The sequence below is a fragment of the Drosophila arizonae genome, chromosome 4, assembly GCF_054131065.1.
Source record: "Drosophila arizonae isolate 15081-1271.41 chromosome 4, UAZ_ARI_1.0, whole genome shotgun sequence".
In the NCBI taxonomy this organism is placed as follows: domain Eukaryota; kingdom Metazoa; phylum Arthropoda; class Insecta; order Diptera; family Drosophilidae; genus Drosophila; species Drosophila arizonae.
In genome coordinates, this window is record NC_142924.1 from 27,241,352 (window position 1) to 27,254,363 (window position 13,012).

Consider the following 13,012-nt stretch of genomic DNA (forward strand, 5'->3'; position numbering starts at 1 on the left):
TGCCTGCTAGATTTGAGGCAGTTTTCCTGAAATTTAATGCTTTGCTTCAGCGCGAACTGGGAAGTCGGCCAAATCAACAGCTTTCTTCGACGCTTAATACAAGTATTACAAATACTCATCCAGCGCTCATTATGGAAAATCGATCCCGTTTGCCGCATTTGGAATTGCCAAAATTTAGTGAAACATACATATACTGAGTGGGAAAACTTTTTCTCTATGTTCATAACGATCATAGATGCAGACTCTGATTCCGGAGCAAAAAATGGATGCCAGGATGGAGAACGAGCTGCAAGCTTTCGCGCGTAGTTCCTCGTTGCAGCGATCACCGCAGCAACAACAGAGGGCGCTGCCGCAGCCGTCGACCTTTAATCAGTCCACAGTGGCTGAATGCCAGGCACCCAACTCACTAAAAGAAGCGTTAGCCCAAATAGGAGTTACGCTAGAGGGCTTGACTGCCTTATTTGGGGGTCAGCGGCATATTAATGCCCTAATGAGAGAGAGAGCTGGCTAGGCTGGTCAATCTCCATAAGACGGCCGAAAAGCTCTGCAACCGACCACGGTTAAAAACTGCGAGGTGCAGACCATGCCGCTCCAGAAAGTAGTGGAGAAAGCGAGCACTAGCACGATCTCAGGTATCAATACGCCCAAGCTGTCGAGGGAAGTTGCCACCGATCAGGGAAAACACTCTCAAAAAAGCCGAGGCCCAATAAAGGCGCAGCGAACCCAAAAGAACCAATTGCTCTACGGGCTACAGCTCAAATCAGGCAGGTCGACAGACAAACCCGAACAGCTGGACAGTCGTTAAAGGACGCAAGCCCATGCAAAAACGACCCAGAAGTGACGCAATCGCGATTTCAGGCGTGGGTGGTTGCAGCTATGCGGACATGCTTCGTGTAGTCAAGACCGACCCAAATTTAAAGCATCTGAGCGGCGACGTTCAAGGCATTAGGAAGACTAAGGGGGACCTTGTGTTGCAACTGAGCAGAAAGCCGGAGCATAGTGTGCTGAGGCCCTTCACGAAGCTGTAGGCAAGGCCTTGGATGACCGAGCGGTAGTTAAAACACTTACCGAATCGGCTCAAATTGAGATTCGTAACCTAGATGAGTTAGCGAGCAAAGAGGAGATCTTGGAGTCAATTAGGGCGGAGTTGAAGGATAGCTCACTCCCCATTGAGGCTATCATGTCGCTTCGACCGGCTTTTGGTGGACAGCAAAGATCTACAGTTGCTCTTCCAATTGGAAAAGCTAAAACTCTGCTTGAGCTGTCCAAAATCAGAATTGGATGTGCTGTATGCCGTATCCGCGCCGTGGATCAGCCTAAACGCTGTTTCAAGTGCCTTGATTACGGTCATATGGCAGAAAAACTGCGGCAGCGACTATGACTTAACGGGCGCCTGTTTCAGATGGGGAGAGATGGGTCACAGTGCAAAAGCATGAACTAAGCCACCAAAATGTAGCCTCTGCATCCGTAAAGAAGAAAAAAAAAAAGACAGGAGCTGGGCTCGTACTTGCGGCGCACAAGACGGAAGTCGTCCTAGTAAGCAGTCGCAAGAAAAGTGGAGACTGCCAATATAAAGATAGGCAGCGTCACCTTCGCGTCAAAGAGGGCGATTAAGTATCTTGGCGTCATGTTAGTCACAAGATTAACTTTCCGCGAGCACTTAGAGTATGTGCATAAAAAGGCAGCTGATTCTTGTAGATCTCTTTCAAGAATTATGCTTAACACGCGGGGACCTAAACAGCAACGACGTCTTCTTCTCATGAGAGTCATTAAGTCTGTCATTCTCTATGCTGCGATAATATGGTAAAGAGCGATGGCAACGCCGAGCTACAGCCGGCACGATGGCAAAGGAAGTGGAATAGCTCAGCTAAAGGGCGGTAGACGCACCAGCTCATCCCGGAGCTTGAACCATGGGTCAACCGCAAACACGGCGAGGTAAACTTCTACCTTACGCAGATCCTCTCTGGACATGGATGCTTTCGGAGCTATTTGAAGCGCTTTGGCCACGAGGAATCTGACGAGTGCCCCTGGTGCGAGTGAGGGCATGTGGAAGACGCCAACCACATTCTTTTCGAATGTGGACGGTTCCTGGAGGAGAGGCGTCGTCTGGAAGAGGCAGTGGGCCGCTCCATCAGAGCGGACAACATAGTCAACGCCATGCTGGAATCGGAAGAAGCTTGGGACCTAACAAGCACTTTCGCGGCCACAGTGATGAGCTCCGCAGAGTCGAGCGAATAGAAGACGAGCTGTACCAGGCTAAGGTAACGCATAGTGCTTGCGAAGCAATGCTTTACGGCCGTCCCGCAAGTATCGCGGGTTATCCGAGCCACCACTCAACTTGCAACTTGTAGTATAATAATATTGTCAATAAACGAATATAAAACAAGTAAGAAAGCTCTAGTCGAGACTGCTCGACTACGAAATCCCCTGAACCCTTGGAGCAATAGATATTTCAATAATTTTTCGCGTCTTTCAGCTTACACAAGAAACACGCACACACACACAGGCACGTACGCACACACAGGCACACATACGCATACAGACACACATACACACACACACACGCATAACACATACACAAACACATACCCACACAAGCACCCACGCATAAACACGCATGGGCTGCAGTGTGCGCTTACTATGAGAACTTAATAGTTTAATAACTTTTTTATGGACGTACGATCTTCATGAAACTTTCAGATTATGATTATAACATGAATATGCATGTAATTGCCAAAGCAAAGTCTCTAGTATTTGAAATACGCTTTTTACAAAAATGAGGGTGAGGGGGTGAATTTAGAGGTGGGGGGCTAATTTTAACAAAAACCGAAATTGTATAAATTGCATGTAAGCATACATTAAAAATTTGGAGACTCTAGCAATAAAGGTGTAGAGACATAATTTTATAACTGGTTTTCGATAAGGTTTTTTATCGGTAAAAAAAGATCGGGATGAGTTATCGATTTTAATGATAAACTTGATATGCGCGCTGTAATTACGGACATTCTAAAAAAAATTTGAAGTCTCTAGCTCTTATATCTTCTGAAATCGACGCGTTCATACATACGGACAGACGGACGGACGGACAGACGGACAGACGGACAGACAGACGGACAGGGCCAAATCAACTCAGCTCGTCGCCCTGATCAGGATATATATACTTGTGGGGTCTGCCACGCCTCCTTCTGCCTGTTACATACATTTCAACAAAACCATTATACCATGATTTCCCATTGAAAATGGGTTAGGGTTATAAAAAGCACGGCACGCACACACAGGCACATAGACACACACGCATACACAACAGACAGGCAATCATACACACACACGCATACACACACACAGAGTTCGAGTTGCGTTTTCGTGGAGTACGGTCGACGTCATCGTGATCCATCGTGGACAATAGCTTGATCTGTTTTTTTCCCTGTGGAAAGAACTGTAGTGGAAAGAACTGGGCGCGACGCACCCAGCGACGGCAAAAACTATCAAAGACTTACTTCGCGGCGGTCTCGCGGAGTACCCCAGTGGTACAATCCGGTAGTGCAAGAGAGGGGGGCAATAGCGTCACTGTTTTTAACGTCAGGGCTTTCCTCTTTCCCTTTCTTTTTAAGCGCCAAAAGATTTGTCATATTAGGCGTCACATTTGTGCAAATAATAAAAAATCAGGTGCATTCACTCTAACAGCTGTTAGTAGTGCTGGAAATTGCAGATGACAATCAGCTGCTCACTAACTTTGTGGAGGAAATCGTATCGGCTGGATACTTTTGATCCCGCGGCCTTTTCAGAGGCCATTCAGTCTCTGGGCACAATTGGTTATGCTGAGGACTTAGTCGCCGAAGCCGTGGAATGGAATGCACACGAGCCTCTACGACGCAACGATATCATTACATTGCAAGGTGGAGCAGCTCAACTAAAGGGCGGTGGACACATACTCTCATCCCGGAGCTTGAGCCATGGGTAAACTGCAAACACGGCGAGGTTAATTTTTATCTTTCGCAGATTCTTTCGGGACATAGGTGCTTTCGGAGTTACTTAAAGCGCTTTGGCCACGAAGAAACCAACGAACGCTCTTTGTGCGGATGAGGTCTGGTGGAGGACGTCTTATTCGAATGTGGACGCTTCCCAGAGGAGAGGCAGTGGGTCGCTCCCTTAGAGCGGACAACATGGTCACCGTTATGCTGGATTCGGAGGCAGCTTGGGAACTTATAAGCACCTTCGCGGTCACAATTATGATGGAGCTTCGCAGAATCGAGCGAAGGCGAGCTGTTCCAGGCTAACGGAGTTTAAAGTGCTTGCGAATTAATGATTTACGGCAGTCCCGCAAGCATGGTACGCTACCCTTAGCCACCTAAACACATATTGTATTATATAAATAAAGTTGAAAATAAACGAATATAAAACAAGTAAAAAAGCTCTAGTCGAGACTGGTCGACTACGAGATCCCCTGAACCCTTCGAGCAATAGCTATTTCAACAACTTTTCGCACACACACACCCACACACACACCCACACGCACACACACGCTTACACACACATACACATATACATACACGCACACAGGTTTCAGGTGTAGGTGGTTGCAGCTATGCGGACATGCTTCGCGTAGTGAAGAGCGACCCAAATTTGAAGCTTCTGAGCGGCGACGTCCAAGGCATTAGGAAGACACCTAAGGGGGACCTCTTGTTGCAACTTAGTAGGAAGCCGGAGCATAGCGCTGAGGCTCTGCACGAAGCTGTAGGCAAAGCTTTGGGTGACCGAGCGGTAGTTAAAACACATACCGAATCGGCTCAAATTGAGATTCGGGACCTAGATGAGTTAGCAAGCAAAGAGGAGATCTTGGAGGCAATTAGGGTGGAGTTGAAGGATAGCTCACTCCCCATTGAGGCTATCAAATCGCTTCGGCCAGCTTTTGGTGGACAGCAAAAAGCTACGGTTGCTCTTCCAATTGGGAAAGCTCGAGCTGTCCAAAATTAGAATAGGATGGGTAGTATGCCGTATCCGAGCCGTGGAACAGCCTAAACGCTGTTTCAAGTGCCTCGATTACTGTCATATGGCAGCAAACTGTCGCAGCGACTGTGACCTAAAGGGCGCCTGTTTCAGGTGTGGAGAGATGGGTCACAGTGCAAAAGCATGCACTAAGCCACCAAAATGTAGCCTCTGCATCCGGAAAGGTGAAAAGCAGACGGGCCATTCAGCAGGCAGCTTCAAGTGCCCATCCTACCGTGAAGCTGATCGTAAAATGAAATGTTAAGGTTCTTGCAGCTTAACAAGATCTTCTAGAGCAGACCATTAGGGAAAAATGTATAGACGTAGCTTTTCTCAGTGAGCCCCACCACTGTATAACCAGCTGCCCTAGGACATGGTCAATAGACGTTAATGGCAAAGCTGCGTTGTGGGTATGCGGCAACACAACGAACGTACTTTCGAATGTTAAGTCATTCAATGGGTTCGTACGCGGCCGATATGGTAACTTATGGCTTTACAGTTGCTATCTGGCCCCCAGCATGCAGCTCAGTGAATTCACGACGGTGCTCGATGAGCTTGCCGAGGATGCTAAGGGTCGGAAGGCCATTATAGCTGGAGATTTTAACTCCTGGGCGTTAGAATGGGGTAGTCTCACAACAAACGCCAGAGGTCGTATCCTACTGGAGATATTCGCGACACTAGATGTTGCACTGCTCAACACTGGCCACGAGTACACCTTCAGTCGAGCGGGATACGGATCTGTTATCGACATTACTTTTGTCACTTCATCCCTCTTTCGGAGAGCAACATGGAGCCATTGCGATAGCTATACGGGCAGCGATCATACGGCACTTCTATTCACAATAGGTGAGCCACCTGCCAGGGCGTCAACCTTGTGGAGGGAGTCGTATCGGCTAGATACTTTTGACCCCGCGGTCTTTTCAGAGGCCATTCAGTCTCTGGGTACAACTGGTAATGCTGAGGCCAGAGCATGCCAAATGGTAGCCCAAATACAGAGTGCCTGCAATAGCAACATGTTACGCCGCAAGCAGTTCACGCGACAACAAGAGCCTCCGTATTGGTGGTATGCACAAATAGGTGACATTCGTCGCAAATGCATCCAGGCGAGAAGAAGCTACCAACGGGCTCGCGGTAGGTCTACGTTTTTTGAGAAACAATTAGCTTACCAGGCAGCTAGAAGAAAACTGAAGAGGGCCATTCGGGCAAGCAAAAGAGAATGCTTTTTACAGTTGTGCGACTCAGCCGAATATGACCCAGGGCAGTAGTTAAAAGACTATACGCAGGTGGACAGGTGCAGCCTACGGATCGGCTGGAGCTTAAATCGATTGTGGAAACGCTCTTTCCAGAACGTTTAAGCTCCATTCACGCCCCTGGGTCCGAGTCTGCTGACCAGGGCTCAACGAGCACTGAAATTGTTTTAGTCACAGAGGAAGAAATCACAGTAACTCTCCGGGGTATTAGAACCAACACTGCTCCAGGGCCGGACGGGATCCCAAATCGGGCGCTAAAGCTAGCCCTTGCCTTGCACCCTAGTACGTTCGCTGAATTATTCAACGAATGTCTAATTCAAGAGACGTTCCCGGCAAAATGGAAAGCCCAGAACCTGGTGTTGCTACCCAAGGCTGCCAAACCACCAGATGAGTCATCTTCATACAGACCGATCTGTCTCTTATCTGTCACCATGGGAAAGGTGTTTGAGAAATTGATCTGCTCTAGACTGGAGACTGCGATTACTAGCGCCGGAGGCCTGTCACCAAATCAATTTGGATTCCGGAAGGCCCGGTCAACAACGGATGCGCTAAACAAAGTTGTTGGTCTGGCCACTTCCGCCATCCATGGCACAAGATGGAAGCATGGGACGAAGCAGTACTGCATTATTGCGACCCTGGACGTAAAGAATGCCTTCAATACAGCTAGTTGGGATATGATACTGAATGCGCTGTCACAATATAATATCCCTAAATATCTTAAAGAAACAATAAAGAGTTACTTCAGAGGAAGAACACTGGTATACAATAAAAGTGAGGGTCCCCAAACTCATACAGTGTCAGCTGGTGTACCCCAAGGCTCAGTGCTGGGGCCTCTCCTATGGAATATCATGTACGACGGCGTACTGCGCTTGGAACTACCAGCAGGTGCGCACATCATTGGCTTTGCCGATGATGTGGCCGTCGTCGCCATAGGCAAGAAGCCTAAAGATACAGAGGATATGTGCAGCGAAAGTATCAATCGCATACGAAGCTGGTTGACTGGAGCTGGGCTCGAGCTAGCGGCATACAAAACTGAAGCTGTCCTAGTCAGCAGTCGCAAAAGAGTGGAGACTGCCAATATAAAGATCGACAGCGCCACCATTGTGTCAAAGAGGGCGGTAAAGTATATTGGTGTCATGATAGACACAAGATTAATTTTCCGCGAGCACTTAGAGTATGTGCATAAAAAGGCAGCTGATTCTTGTAGAGCTCTCTCGAGAATTATGCTTAACACGCGGGGACCTAAACAGCAACGACGTCTCCTTCTAATGAGCGTCATTAGGTCCGTCATCCTCTATGCTGCGCCAATATGGGCAAGAGCGATGGCAGCGCCGAGCTACAGCCGATCTGCAGACTGAGCGCAATCAGAGTCAGCTGCGCTTCAGGACTATCTCCGATGACGCGGCGCTCGTCATAGCTGGTATGGTACCTCTGGAGTACTTGGTCGCCGAAGCCGTAGAGCGGAATTCGCACGCGCCTGCACGACTCAACGCTATCAGAGCGAACAGCATTGCACGATGGCAAAGAAAGTGGAATAGCTCAGCTAAAGGGCGGTGGACGCACAAGCTCATCCCGGAGCTTGAACCATGGGTCAACCGCAAACACGGTCTACCTTACGCAGATCCTCTCTGGACATGGATGCTTTCGGAGCTATTTGAAGCGCTTTGGCCACGAGGAATCTGACGAGTGCCCCTGGTGCGAGTGAGGGCATGTGGAAGACGCCAACCACATTCTTTTCGAATGTGGACGGTTCCTGGAGGAGAGGCGTCGTCTGGAAGAGGCAGTGGGCCGCTCCATCAGAGCGGACAACATAGTCAACGCCATGCTGGAATCGGAGGAAGCTTGGGAACTAACAAGCACCTTCGCGGCCACAGTGATGATGGAGCTCCGCAGAGTCGAGCGAATGAGTGGTGGCTCACTATAGCAACTTCAACAACTTTTCTTGTGGATGTACTTTCTTCATGAAACTTTCAAATTATGATTATAACATGGATATACATGTATTTGCCGAGCTTTAAAGATGTAGGAGATATAAATTTATTACTGGTTTTCGATAATGTTTTTAATCGATAAAAAAATAACTGGACAATTTATTGATATTTAAAGCAAACCTCAATTTGCGGGTGCTATACACGGACCTAGGAAAAAAGTCTTCAAGTCTCTAGCTCTTATATCTTCTGAGATCGACGCGTTCAAACATACGGACAGACTGACGGAAGGACAGACGGACAGTGCTAAATCTCAGCTCGTCGCCCTGATCAAGAATATATATACTTTATGGGGTCTGCCACGCCTCCTTCTGCCTGTTACATACATTTAACAAAACCATAATACCCTGATTTCCCATTGAAAATGGGTTCAGGGTATAAAAAAAACAGCAACTATCGGCTGTCCATTAATTCTTTGCAAAACGCACATTAGTTGAAAGAAGACGGGAAAAAGCTAACGGGGCATCAAAATCAAATGCGGCTCGCGGCGTCTATTTTCAAGTCTTCCGCGAATTCATTCGTTTTAATAAAGTCGTGGGATCACTACTATTTTTCATAAAATTTGAATTTTCGAAATGCCTGGTGTTTACCAGGCCGCACCGATGACAATTTGATACAATTAGTGTATTTTAATTATATCAAAGAAAAAAACATCAAGGAGTTAGCTAAAATGTTTAATATTAAGCTTAGAACAGTTTATAATATTATAAATCGAGCAGAAAAAGAAAATAGACTGTTACTAAACAGCTCTAAAGGTAGACTAGCAAAGCTCTCTCGACGAGATTGTTCTCAAATACTTAAGACAGTGGAAAACAAGCCACACACAAGTCTCCGGGAGTTGGTGACGGACTGTGAGAAAGGTTTTCAATTTACACAAATATGCCTCAAATGTGGCAAGCAAGAAACAGTTGCTGTCTGCTGTAAGTATTGAGAAACGTCTGACCTTCGCAGGACATCATATTAACTGTCCTTCTAACTATTGGAATAATGTTATCTTTTGCGACGAGACAAAGATAATGTTGTTTTATAATGCTGGCCCTGGAAAAGTTTTGGCGGAAACCAAAAACAGCCCTCCACGCCAAAAACATTATGTTTTCGTTGCTATTCTTATTATTTTGTTATTCATTTTCTTTAAGAACATATAAAACAAAAGTAATGATAAATAAAAAATTCTGAGTAAAAGTGCCTTTCCTAATAAAATATGTTAAAGTTGAATTTGGACGATTTTTATACTTATTAACGAAAGTGAATTATTATACTCATTCACGAAAGTGAATTATTTTACTCATTCACGAAAGTGAATTATTATACTCACTCACGAAAGTGAATTAGTATATTGGTTTTGTGCAATGTCCGTCTTGCTGTCCGTCCGTCCGTCTGTCCGTCTGTCCGTATGAACGCAATCTATTTTGGCGCTATTGAAGCTAGAGAAATTTGAAACACATACTCGTGTATATCTCCGATTTATAAAGTGCTAAATTATGTTATTTTGGACACTATTGATGCTAGAGACCTGAAATTTGGTATATGTATATAAGCGGGTTGACCCCCCAAGTCCAACGAGCTATGGTAGATATATGTGCGGCCATAGGGGGCGTGGCAAGCCGCAAAAGTTTATATCTCCTACAGTTTAAGAGCTAGAAGCTTCAAATTTAGATAGTTAAGTTACCTCCTCTATCGATTACCCAAAAATAATTTTTACGCCTCTTTAGAGGCGTGACATATCGAAAAATACCCTGTAATTTTCACATTTTTTGAGGGTAATCATTTAAACTTTGCAGTTACGGTACCGTTATCCTGATCTAAGAACTAACCAAGAATGAGGTGTCTACGCCCAGTAGGAGCGTGGCAAATCGGAAAAAACTGTATTTTCTACAGTATTAGAGCGAAACTTAACTACTAAATTTTTGATGGCTTGTGAATGAGTATTCCGCAGTCGGTAACGGCCGACTGCAACGTTCTTACTTGTTTTGTTTTGCAAACAATTAATGGACATACTGTATATGCTGGAGCTATCATTTTATAACTAGTTTTCGATAAAACAAAAATATTTATCGTGAACATGCTATAACACGGGGAACACAACACTCTTTGCGCGTCCGCAGCCAACAAATTTTAGGGAATTTAAATTTAATGGAATTGATTGAAATTTGTTTACAATATGATCAATATAGTCTACGTAAAGGTAAGGAAAAATATTTCAAATAAAAAAAAATATTTTTTTCCTTCATTGGCAGATGTGCATTCTTCTTGTCCTTAGGCGTTTATAAACTTTTATTACTTACCTGATAGCAGTGTAAATGTTAAGGCGAATAGCATATCCGCTATGTCGCCTTGCTTGCATATGGGACTGATGTCAACCTATTGCAAAGCAAATTTATTAAGCGTGCATTAAGCGACTTTTAATTAGGGAATGCATACCTGAAATTTAACATGCCTTTGAAACATAACAGAGCCATTGCCGTTGCGCTTGTACTCCACACGGAATGATGTGGGTGATACTACACTATGAGATAACTCTGTCATCTGTAAAATTGAAATATAAGTAGAATAAAATACATAAACAAACCCCAATTAAGACGTTTTTATTTTAAACAAGTAAGAAAGCTCTAGTCGAGACTGCTCGACTACGAGATCCTCTGAACCCTTCGAGCAACTGATAATTCAATTAATATTCGCACATGCACGCACACACTCACATGCACACACACACACACAGACATACGCACGCACACATAAACACGCATTGGCTGCTGTGGTTGCTTACTACTTACAACTTAATTGTTCGATTACTTTTTTTGTGGATGTACTTTTTTCATGAAACTTCAGATTATGATTACAACATGGATATGCATGCATTTGCCAAAGCATAAGTTTCTAGTATTTGAAATACGCGTTTTACAAGGGTGAGGGTGAAATTTCAAGTCTCTAGCTCTTATATCTTCTGAGATCTGAGATACACGGACGGACAGACAGACAGGGCCAAATCGACTCAGTTCGTCGCTCTGATCAAGAATATATATACTTTGTGGGGTCTGCCACGCCTCCTTCTGCCTGTTACATACATTTCAACAAAACCATTATACCCTGATTTCCCATTTTCAATGGGTTCAGGGTATACCTTGATACCGAATGATATGCGATTTTATGTATAAGCAGCTTTGTGTGTTTAAAACTGAAAAAGTGCAAGCTTAGAAATATTATTTTCCCCCTCAAAAAGAAGTAATAAAGCTCTAGGCGAATCTACTGGATTACGAGATCCCTTGAACCCTTGAAATTATAAAAGTTTTTAAGTATTTAATTCATTGGAATCTTACGGATAAAAATGCATGTATCAAATGTGCCTTGACTGTGGCAATAGGTTTGCCTTTTACCAATATGGTAAATGTCTCATCTTTCTCAGTAGTTATTAGGTTACCAAACCAAGAACGTTTAGTAAGCTCTGGTGAAGACTCCGGTGTTAAGTGTACCTCGTCAGCGGAGACTGAAAAATGGACAGATCGATCAGTAGAAAAGCTAAACCTGTATATAAATTAAAAATACCCTGCATTTTCCTTCGATGAAAACGCGGACTACCAAGAAAGCTGTTTTTTATATTAGTAAGTCTCGTTTTCCAAAGTTGTCCTCCAGGCGTATTGCAGGGTGGGCCAGGGTTGCCTGGATTGCTATTATTAGTCAGCGGTAGAACATTTTGATTCACAACTGTATAATAAATGAATAAAATTGATTTGCATTCTATAAAAAGAAAAAATACGGAGAAAATTTGGTTTTAATCATACCAATAGAAATTGTTGAACCAGAATTTGTTCGATTATGCACGGTAGGTATAGCTGCAGCGGAATTCCCGCACGAATCACCCAGATTGCTAGGCAATTCGCTACGGTCCCAGGGAGAACCGCTACCACTGCGTTCTTGAGCATGACGTGTTGAATCACGGCGCTCCAAATGCGGCTCTCTAACGACTACGACATCTCCTTCAATGCTTTTCTGTGAATTATGAGACGGCGTTCGGCTGACCGCCGTATGATGCCCCGATCCAGAACGATCTCTATCACTATAAGTTGAATGTCGTGAACCAGCGGCAGGAGAGGTAGGTCGCGATATAGCATTAGCTTGTTGCTGCGTTAAGCTTATTGGTGAATTACATCGAGTTGGACTGTGGTATGATGAGCTGCGTACTGACGTAGACACCGTTGTAGGAGAGCGCCTTTGATGATTGCGTGTACTACTGTACGATCTAAAACTATTTAATAACTTTAAAAGTCAGTCAACAGTAATGAACGAGTTAAAGGAAAATTACTTAAAGGCCTGTCGTCGAGGCGTAAGTGGAGAGCCTTCAGAAATTTGACCGTAGCTCGGCGCATTTGTACCATTAATACGACATTTATCTAATCTTTTCCGGGGTGGATCCACTGTATCCAGTTCATTGCGTGATTTCTGATTTATTTCTTCATCATCTTCAAGGGCCGGGCGGCGTCGCTTTCGTTCAAGGAGCAGAAAATAAATTACCTTCTCAGTATTATGGCTGTAAGTAAAGAGATATTAATCGGATTTTCATGTACGATGAATTATTCAGCACCTGGCGCTCAACAGTTCTTGTAAAAGTTTTTCCTTTTCCTTAAAGCATCCCAGGGAGCATATAGCATTTAAAACATCAGGATCTACAGCAGTGGCAGTAGGTATAACATGTGTTTGCACCACCTCCATCATGGGCAATTCCAGTTCCAACTCACCTTTACCACCAGCCGTAACCCAGACATGACGATTTATTTCGGCTAACTAAATTAC

At 44.7% G+C, this 13,012-nt stretch overlaps 1 protein-coding gene across 15 annotated transcripts in view; it reads right to left on the bottom strand.

Annotated features, from left to right (window-relative positions):
• The window catches only part of sff (BRSK family serine/threonine-protein kinase sugar-free frosting), a 58,394-nt gene that overhangs the window by 16,906 nt on the left and 28,476 nt on the right, over positions 1-13,012 (bottom strand). For all 15 annotated transcript variants that reach the window (XM_089468823.1, XM_089468825.1, XM_089468820.1 and 12 more), the window contains 7 exons: positions 12,804-13,003; positions 12,525-12,749; positions 12,004-12,467; positions 11,768-11,926; positions 11,542-11,708; positions 10,646-10,750; positions 10,510-10,585 (listed from right to left, as the gene is read on the bottom strand). In XM_089468823.1, coding sequence (XP_089324949.1) covers positions 10,510-10,585; positions 10,646-10,750; positions 11,542-11,708; positions 11,768-11,926; positions 12,004-12,467; positions 12,525-12,749; positions 12,804-13,003 — 1,396 coding nt within the window. The remainder of the gene's footprint in view (positions 1-10,509; positions 10,586-10,645; positions 10,751-11,541; positions 11,709-11,767; positions 11,927-12,003; positions 12,468-12,524; positions 12,750-12,803; positions 13,004-13,012) is intronic.